The sequence below is a fragment of the Pinus tabuliformis genome, chromosome 3_2, assembly GCF_031772625.1.
Source record: "Pinus tabuliformis cultivar Carrire ecotype Pingquan chromosome 3_2, CPIR1, whole genome shotgun sequence".
Lineage (NCBI taxonomy): Eukaryota > Viridiplantae > Streptophyta > Pinopsida > Pinales > Pinaceae > Pinus > Pinus tabuliformis.
Window position 1 is genome coordinate 1,070,378,713 of NC_142302.1, and position 9,887 is coordinate 1,070,388,599.

The 9,887-nt window shown below is 38.6% G+C and overlaps 2 protein-coding genes across 2 annotated transcripts; one reads left to right on the forward strand and one right to left on the reverse strand.

Moving 5' to 3' along the window:
• Positions 1-219: 219 nt before the first annotated feature.
• LOC149184381 (putative disease resistance protein At5g63020) lies at positions 220-2,355 on the forward strand. Its single transcript, XM_089418922.1, has 2 exons — positions 220-1,968; positions 2,159-2,355. Exons 1-2 carry the CDS (start codon positions 331-333, stop codon positions 2,213-2,215), a joined length of 1,695 nt encoding a protein of 564 aa, XP_089275048.1. The 5' UTR covers positions 220-330; the 3' UTR covers positions 2,216-2,355.
• A 1,888-nt stretch (positions 2,356-4,243) lies between these two features.
• Positions 4,244-5,640, reverse strand: LOC149184382 (glucan endo-1,3-beta-glucosidase-like). Its single transcript, XM_089418923.1, has 2 exons — positions 5,512-5,640; positions 4,244-5,389 (listed from the first exon to the last, which is right to left on the reverse strand). Exons 1-2 carry the CDS (start codon positions 5,585-5,587, stop codon positions 4,344-4,346), a joined length of 1,122 nt encoding a protein of 373 aa, XP_089275049.1. The 5' UTR covers positions 5,588-5,640; the 3' UTR covers positions 4,244-4,343.
• Between the last annotated feature and the right edge of the window lie 4,247 nt (positions 5,641-9,887).

The following is a 9,887-nucleotide window of genomic DNA, read 5'->3' on the forward strand; positions in this document are numbered from 1 at the left end:
CAAATTTTATATAAAGTAGGTTATACCTTTCTTACATTTATGAGATGAAAATCTATAAATTCTAATTCCATATTTATGGAAAGGATTGAAGGATATTTAACAAGCAATGACAGTTGTGTATCCCATTGTTGATTTTACTAATATACTAATCCTCTGTATGTTTATATTTATATATGATTTATAATAAGTCAAGTCAGCTTGCATTTTCAATAATGACTAATGACTGCCTATCCATTGCCCTGTATCTCATTGCAAGTTCGTGTTTATATATGATTGTCTCTAGCCCCTTCAGACCCGTGATTCTTCTGTTGCGAAGCCAAAAAATTGGCAATGGCTGCTATTATCACTGAAGTGGCGGCCAATACGGTCAGTAGCGCTATTTCTGCACTCATCCGACAAATAGATGATGTTATTCGGTTGGATGAGAACCGTCAGCTTCTAGAAGGGCAGTTAAATCGTATGAAGAGTCTCTTACTCGATGTTAGAGATCAATTTCAAGATCGGCAAAAGACGCCCCCTCAATCTCTGCAAAATTGTCTGCTAAGGATGCAAGATGCAGTTGGAAAAGCAAGAGAGTTGATCGATTGCTCTCGAAGGCGGCAGCGGTGTATCAGTTGCCTCCTTTGCAAGCCTAAACTTTCTACAGAAATCCGAAAGTGGAAGACAACTTTTGATGAGCTCTTTCACAATCTTCAGACCGACTTCTCTGTGTTTCACAGTGCTCAACAGATTGCGTCCGCGGCGCCACAACAGGCGAATCTACTGCTTCAAGACGAACCAGACACCGGACTGGTAGGGTTGGAAATTAGATCTGCTGAAATACGACTTGAGAGGTGGCTTACAGAGGCCCCCCGCGATCGGATATTTGCTGTATATGGGATGGGTGGGGTTGGCAAAACAGCGTTGCTAAAAAAGGTCTACAACACCTACAAGGTAAGTGGTGTTTTTGATCATGTGATTTGGGTTGCAGTTGCCCAATTTTCCATTCTGGAGTTGCAGAGTCGTATGGCTTCTGCAATCAATTTAGACCTCAGTGCTTATTCTTATAATGATGTTGATTCGCGGAAGATGAAGCTGTCGGCACATCTCAGGACGAAGAAATTTTGCCTAATTTTAGACGATTTGTGGAGCGCAGTCACTCTGAAAGAATTGGGCGTGGAATTTGGCGAGAACAAAGGGAGCAAAGTTGTATTCTCTACTCAAAATAGAGATCTGATTCCAGAAATGAATGCAAACCAGTCCATGCAAATACAGCCACTGCCAAGAGAGGAAGCCTGGGAATTGTTTTGCAAAGTAGCTTTCAAAGACGGGCATGTGCCTGAGGAGATAGAGCATATTGCTAGAGTCGTCGCGGAGGAGTGTAAAGGGTTGCCCTTGGCTATAAATGTCATAGCCTCAACAATGATTGGCAACCGGGCTGTAAATGAGTGGAACCTTGCTTTAAGGCAGATTCAGACAGTGGATTCAAATTTTCCAATTACTCATCCTCGACTTGATCGAGATCTGTATGAGCGATTGAGATGGAGCTACGATAGTTTACCCCATGCTCATTTGAAAACCTGTTTTCTGTATTGTGTGATGGCTCCAGAGGACTGGTACGTTCCGCTGCAGATGATATCGCAACTCTGGATCGCAGAAGGTATAATAAAGAGCAAAGATGTGGACTCCTTAATGGATACTGCGCACAGCTACGTAAAGTTACTTGCCGATCGTTCCTTATTCCAATTGAGAGCAGTTGGTGGATCCAGTTATTGGAGCGTTACGTTTGGCGTTCACGATGTTGTGCGAGACATGGCAATTTATGTGGGAGAGAAAGAGGAGAATTTTGTATCCAGGGCAGGTCAACATTGCCCCGACATCGACGCCCTTTTCCCCGACATCGAGACACGCCATAATTGCAGGAGGCTCTCCCTTTTTGGTAGCAATATTACATCTCTCCCCGACATGGAATTAAGATGTCCAAAACTGGTATGTCTATCTTTAACACTCAATCTTGAATTAAAAGAGATTCCAGAAGAATTTTTGCTTAACCTCGTCTTTCTGAGGGTGTTGGGTTTAAGTAACACGGGTCTACAATTATTGCCAAAATCATTGTGGCAATTGAAACAACTTGAATATCTTGGTCTGAACTATATTCAAATTGAATATGTGCATTCAGGCATTGGCAATCTTTCAAACCTTCAGTTTTTACATCTCAGTGGATGTAAGAGGTTAAAATCATTGCCATGTGAAATGAGAGATCTCAAAAATCTCAAATTTCTGGATCTCAACGGATGTCATAATTTAGAATCATTGCCATCTGAAATCGCAGAACTCAAAGAGCTCAAATATCTGAATCTCAAGGGCTGTCGTAAGTTACAGGTGATTCCTCCTGAGATCAGACTGCTTACAAATTGTGAAATTCTGCGGTAGAGAAGAGGGACAGGTGATCGTAAATTGCTCTCAAATTTTCGCGTTCATGTTTGTACTGGAAATTTTAATATAAAAAGGATGTGATCGTAATTTTTTGTTAATAAAATTTTATTGTGCAAAATACATTTTTTATATAAATAAATACATTTTCAATTATATTGTTATATGTAATTTTTATGATTTATAAGATTTATATATCATTCTTAATTCAATTGATTTAATAATTAAAAATATGTATTTGTTAATAACAATTATAAAATCAAATTTTTTTATTAGCAGTAGTCTAATGACACTGTTTTTTATTAGTTTTTTTGCCTTGAAAGTAATGGAAATTTCGGTTATATTTTGAGAAAATTTGACAAGGATTTTTGTAAATCTAAGTTATAGTGGTTAAACTTCAATTTTTTAGATTTTTTAGGTGATTTTGATGGTGCTGAATCCATTTCCACCATTAAAAACAAAATTCAAACACTACTTCTACAAAAATTTTAAAAATTCAAACGACTGCCTTTAAAATTATTGGAGAGATAAAACGATGTGATTGGAGAGATAAAACGATGTGCAATTATTGACATGTCTCCTCTAAAGAACAAAGATGTAGACACTTTAATGGATAATGCTCACAACTATGTAAAGCTAGTTGCAGATTGCTCCTTATTCCAGTTGGTTTGAAGTTCACGATGTTGCGCGTGACCTGGAAAATTGTGTATCCATGGCAGGTCAACATTGCCACGTGGAATCGTAGAAATCAATTTTCTGAATCTCGGGAGATGTCGTGATTTAAAAAGCATTGCCACGTGGAATCGTAGAAATCAATGATTTCAAATATTCTCAATTTTCTGAATCTCGGGAGATGTCGTCATTTAAAAAAGCATTGCCACGTGGAATCGTAGAAATCAATGATTTCAAATATCTGGATCTTAGGATCCGTTGGAGGTGATTCCCCTTAAAAGTATAATGCTCTCAGATTGTCAAATTCTACATTAAAGAAGAGGAGTCTTCGTGTAGAATGAAATTTTAATTTAAGGAGGCTATTAAGAGGTGTCTCACAGGTCTTCTCTTCAACGATTTAGCAGCAACTTTTTTTTGCATTAAGAGGTGTCTCACAGCTGCTTCACTTTGTTATGCTATTTTTTTTTGGGTGAATACACAGATATGAAATACTGTTCTCAAGGAGTCTTGTTTTACTCTATTTTTGTTGTTTTGTAGAGAGTATTAAGCTGTCTAAGTTTTGATACGATGACAAAAAATGAAACTGAAAAGTGGAATAAATATTGATTTTGGCAATATTTAAAATGATTAAATAGATTACATTGTAAACATCAATAATAAATTACTGAATTAAAACTCTATACCTATGGAATAAAACTCAAGTAAAAATAAACTGCTATAACACCTAAAACTCAAGTAAAAATAAACTGCTATAACACCTAATAGATAACAAAATCAAATATGATGACACCTCACTGAAAACTAACTTGTAATCTAACAACTAACTAAAAATAAGATTAATATCTCAACCACAAATCTAAAACTCAAATAAAAATAAACTGCTATAACACCTAATAGATAACAAAATCAAATATGATGACACCTCACTGAAAACTAACTTGTAATCTAACAACTAACTAAAAATAAAATTAATATCTCAACCACAAATCTCCTATATACAATGGATTAAAGATTTATGATTCACGCATTCTTTGAGCCCTCTCTTGAATCGGATCTATATGAACTTTAATATCAACCAAAAAAACATGAATTTGGAAACATAGTAGACAAAATACACACAAAAATTATTCTTATATTACACACTTGAAATGAAAATAGATCCAATAAATTTTATAATATATATACTAAACTTAAAAACTAACATATATTTTCTCTAATTTTAAAATAAAATTGTACATTTTCTAGAGGCAGCAGCTCAATTATGGAGAAAAGTTGAGTGTATATGCAGGCGTTTGATCCCGGTTGAAGAGTCCAAAGTCATGCTCCGTTGTAGGCCCCGACTTCAGGTTCTCCCTGAATAGAGCGAAGATATAAGTCTCGATGCTCGTTCCTTGCCTCTTGGGCGTCCCTGCATTCGATAATACATGTTTGATGAGATTGTTGTTATAAGCCTGAGCATTCTCAACTGTGGCCACATCCTCCCCGAAAGAAGGCCATCCGCTTTCAGTAACGATGAGCGGGACGTCTGTATATCCCAAGTTTTCCATGGCAGAGATAATAGTATCAACCATGGCATCGAACAAGTTGGTGTACCTCCTAACTCCGTCTACCAACGGGGACGTGGTCTTAAACAGAGCGTAGTCCAAAGAGATAGAGCCGCTGCTGTCGCCGGTAAAGATGAAGTATGGATAGACATTGGCCATGTAGGGAGATCCGTGATATGACAGGAATTCGAGAATAGACCTCATGCTGTCCTTTACGTCGTCACTGAAGGTTCCCTGAGAAGGAGCAGAGTTGTGAGCTATCAGAAAATTGAGGAGAGATCTCGTGGTGTCCTTCACATTGTCGCCGTTGGCACCCTTGGACACCGGGAAGTCGATGCCAGCTATAACACTCATGTTGTGTGTAGTAGAGACCTTGATGCTATCCTGCAGATTGGCATTCTGAAGCGCAGTTTGAATGTTGGTCATAGCAGGAAGAAGATATGATATGTACTGCGGACTACACAAGATGAGGTTGCCCACTGCAATATATTTTATATTGGTGGCGGGATAGAACGCGACAATGTTGTCATTAACCCAAGTGTCTGCTGAGTCCTGGCTAGAGGATATGGCCTGCAATTCTTCAGTACCCACACCCACGATTACATCGATCCCCGAATTCGCCAAACCTTTCAACTCATCCCTGTTTGCCTTGAAAATCCTAGCCTTCCCGATGTTGTTCTTCTTCATCAAACTTACCGCCTCGTCTGCAGGTGGCAGATTGCTTCCCTGTATGCCGTAATTTACTCCTATTTTATCACCATCTGCACAAAGAATTGAATGATAAACAGTTTAACTGAACCCAATCGATGTTGAGCATCTTGAATAACAATTGTATTTTATGTAGAAAAAGAAAAGAAGAAAACGTTTGGTAATGCTAACTTACCAGTGAGGATTGAACCCCAGAAGATGGCGATAAACCACACAAGGATTATCTTCGCTTGTTCTTTGGAGGCTGCCATATTTCTGATGGGAAATGACAGGTTTGAAATTTTTTTATGCAGAAGATGTTCGTTTATTTATCAGAAATTTAATTGATTAGCTGAACGTAGATTTGAAAAAGAAACTCAATTGATCCGTGACAGGTATCATTGAGTAACGTATAGGACTATAGGACGGGGATAGAGCCTTCATTGTCTAATGGGATAGGACAATGATGTGCTATAATGGTTCGTTGGGAAATTTTTGTCTCCGGTCCAATCTTGAGCAAAATTATGCATATCTGAAAACTTTTTTGCCAATCTAATTTCTATAATGTTTTAGGGAGAGCGACAAGCACTACTAATCACTGTCAATGTGTTGGGTATTTTTAACATGGAGAAAATACCAAAAACCATCTATTCAAACACACAGAGGCAATGCTCTGTTCTTTGACTCCAAGATCTTATGTGCACACAGAAGACTTAAAAGAAATTTCACTGAGAGACAGAGTATTTCACCACCATTAAAACATTCTATTCATTAAAATCTGATGCAAAGATTTACCACTGTAAAATCCCTTTTATATTCACTGCTGTGAAAAACAACTTACTGCTGTAACAAAAGTTTACATGAGCTTACTGCTGTAAAACAAAATTTACATTCACTGGTGTGAAAACACTTTTACATGCTGCTGTAAAAACAAAACTTACAGAGTTACAAAAACTCGCTCCACCATTTCCTTTATGCACTGCTGTGCAAAACTACACATGGTTTTTCCACACACCAAAAATTACTTCATCTGGTTCTATCTTTTTACACACTGCTGTGTGTTCAATACATACCACACATGGTTTTTGCTTCACCACTCTAATTTTTACTCTACTATGAACTCACACTAAAACCTCCCGTGTGCCATCCAAGAAACAATGGTCAACACAGTAATAAATTACATACTCATATCCCATACAGAATTTATGTAATAAGTACATACGCCCATACCTTTTCATAAAAAAACTTACGAACTCTATGTAAAACTTTAATATTTTACCTACCACTATGACATTTCATTAAGACGTATGGTCAACCAAAACTTAGATTTACTCCACGCAACATTTAATATTTGCCATCGGGTGAATTTCAAACATTATGCAATTTGGTTTTGGGAAGCCATCGGGTCCACTCCATCGCATCGCAACTTTACTCATGTCAAAGACCTCGACCCTATGATATTGCCGATAGCGATGTGCCGATGCGATATCGGCGATCGCTTATCGGAAACACAAAAGACTCCTTTATAATTTCTTCACTTCAACTTTGTCGATGCGATATCGGCGATCGCTTATCGCAAACACAAAGGCTCCTTTATAATTCCTTCACTTCATTTTGCCGATGCGATATCGGCGATCGCAGTTGAAATTATATTTTCAACACTCCCCTTTAATTTCAACTGTCGGGCATTCAATCATACCCAAACACTTCCTCAAAAATTCAAAGCTTTTCTGATCCAATGGCTTTGTCAAGATGTCAGCTACCTGTTCTTGAGTCCTGCAATGTTCCAAGACAATTTCTCCATTGTTCACCAATTCTCTGATGTAGTGAAACCTTGTATCAATGTGTTTCGTTCTTTTATGAAACACTGAATTCTTTGACAATGCAATAGCAGAGCTATTGTCACAAAATATCACTGTCGCTTTTGCCTGCTCTTGGCCTAAGCTTCTCAACATTCTTCTCATCCACACTGCTTGACATGCCGCTGCTGTAGCTGCCACATATTCAGCCTCTGCTGTAGACAATGCTACAATGGACTGCTTCTTAGAAGCCCATGAAATGGCTCCTGAACCCATATGAAAAACATAACCGGAAGTTCTCTTCCGATCATCTACACTTCCAGCCCAATCGCTATCAGTGTAACCAATTAAATCTGAACTTTCTGAGACACTATATAATATGCCAAACATTTTGGTACCCTTGACATATCTCAAAATTCTCTTTGCTGCCTGCCAATGTGCCTCCTTTGGCCTCTCCATGAATCTGGAAATTAAGCTAACAGCATACATTAAATTAGGCCTAGTTGCTGTTAAATACATAAGGCTGCCTACAATACTTTTATACAAACTAGGATCAAAATCCTTGCTGCTGTCCTCTCTGCTGAGCTTTAATCCCATCACTGTGGGAGTGATTGCTGCCTTGCATTCTTTCATCTTAAATCTGCTCAAAACTTGATTTACATATTTTGCTTGAGATATGAAAATTCCTTTTTCATTTTGCTCTACTTCTATGCCTAAGAAGTATCTCAAGAAACCCATGTCAGTCATTTCAAATTCATCCTTCATGACTGATTTAAAATTCTTAATGAGCTGATCATCATTACCTGTGAAAATCACATCATCAACATACAAGACAACAATTAAAATTTTACCATCCTTTTCCTTGATGTAGACCGTGGGTTCTCCTTCGCATTTGTCAAATTCATTATCTAATAGATATGAATCTATCCTGCTGTACCATGCTCTTGGCGCTTGCTTCAGCCCATAAAGAGCTTTCTTCAATTTGCACACTTTGTGCTCTTCACCTTTCTTCTCATATCCGAGAGGCTGTTCCACATAGACCTCTTCCATTAACACTCCATTTAGGAATGCTGATTTCACATCCATTTGGTAGACTTTCCATTTGTTTTGTGCTGCTATGGACAGCACTGCTCTCACGGTTTCCATTCTTGCAACCGGGGCGAAAGTCTCCTCATAATCTCTTCCATACTGCTGCTTGTAGCCTTTAACAACCAGCCTTGCTTTATGCCTTTCAATCTTGCCTTCAGCATTGCTTTTGGTCTTGTAGACCCATTTCACACCAATGACTTCTTTGCCTTTTGGTAACTCAACCAAATCCCATGTTTTGTTTCTCTCTATGACATTCATCTCCTCATCCATAGCTTCTATCCATTTTCTATCTTTAATTGCTTCTTCGAAATGAATAGGATCATCAACATGACAATACAAGGCAAATAAGGAATTCATTCCTTCATTATAAATGTCACTTAGATTTCTAAACTTCTTACCTCGTTCACTTGGTGTGCAAGTGCTTGAAGATGCACTTGAATTTCCTCCTTGTGGTGTGCTTGGAGAAACTCTCTCATTGATCCTCAATGGTGTACCTTGCTGTCCTTGTGTTGTCCTCAATGGTGTCCCTTGCTGTCCTTGTGTTGGCGCTGCTGTTTGGGGATGTATTTCAGCCACTTCCTCTTCATCTTCATCATGAGACAAACAGTTCTTGACATTCACTGTTTTCTCTATGCTTCCATCCCAAGCTTCCTCTTCAATGAATTGAACATCCCTGCTGACAAAGAACTTCTTGGTAGATGGAATGTACAGCCTGTAGGCTTTGGATTCATCACTGTATCCAATGAAGATGCATTTCTCCCCTTTGCTGTCCAACTTCCTCCTTAGCTGATCTGGTATGTGTGCATAGGCCACACACCCAAAAACTCTCATGTGGGTGACTCCTTTCTTTCTCCCACTCCATGCCTCTTCTGGCACCTTGTTCATGACTGCTTTTGTAGGACACCTGTTCAATATATAAACTGCACAATGTACAGCTTCAGCCCAATACTCATTTGGCAAATGCTTTGCCTTCAGCATGCTCCTCGCCATATCCATGATGGTCATGTTCTTCCTTTCAGCAACTCCATTTTGCTGCGGAGTGTACCTTGCTGTAAACTGTTTATGAATTCCATTTTCTCTACAAAATCTTAGGAATTCATTGGAGATATACTCACCTCCTCTATCAGTTCTCAATACTTTTATGTGCAGCCCGCTTTGGTTTTCAACAAATGCCTTGAAGTTTTGGAATTTCTCAAACACTTCACTTTTGTTTTTAAGGAAATATATCCAAGTCTTTCTTGTACAATCATCAATGAATGTTAGGAAATATTGGCTGCCAGCTAATGATGGAGCTTGCATTGGTCCACACAAATCTGAGTGGATAATCTCTAAGGGTGTCTTTGCCCTTATGCTCTTCCCTGATGGAAAACTTTCTCTATGTTGTTTTCCCAAAATGCAGCCTTCACATAGGCTGTCCGGTTTCTCTATCAATGGTAATCCCTTTACCATTCTTTTTCTGCTTAACAAGTTTAGACCTCCAAAATTGAGATGACCAAATCTCAAGTGCCACAACCAATTCTCATCCTTTGGCACGCTTTGGAAAGCCTCTTGGGTGACTGCTGCCATTTCCCTTTTGTTCTTCAAGTCTGCCCTGATCCGGAGAGGGAACATCCTGTTCCTTGTCATCTTCACTTCAGCAATGCATCTTTTGCTGGGTGGTATATCCATGATGGTGCACACGTCA

Excerpts from the sequence above, each read along its gene's own strand:
- LOC149184381 (XM_089418922.1), top strand. The coding sequence starts at position 331 with ATGGCTGCTATTATCACTGAAGTGGCGGCCAATACGGTCAGTAGCGCT. Across the intron at positions 1,969-2,158 it reads AATTAAGATGTCCAAAACTG|GCATTGGCAATCTTTCAAAC; the intron begins GTATGTCTATCT and ends ATGTGCATTCAG.
- LOC149184382 (XM_089418923.1), bottom strand. The coding sequence starts at position 5,587 with ATGGCAGCCTCCAAAGAACAAGCGAAGATAATCCTTGTGTGGTTTATC. Across the intron at positions 5,390-5,511 it reads CTGGGGTTCAATCCTCACTG|ATGGTGATAAAATAGGAGTA; the intron begins GTAAGTTAGCAT and ends TTCTTTGTGCAG.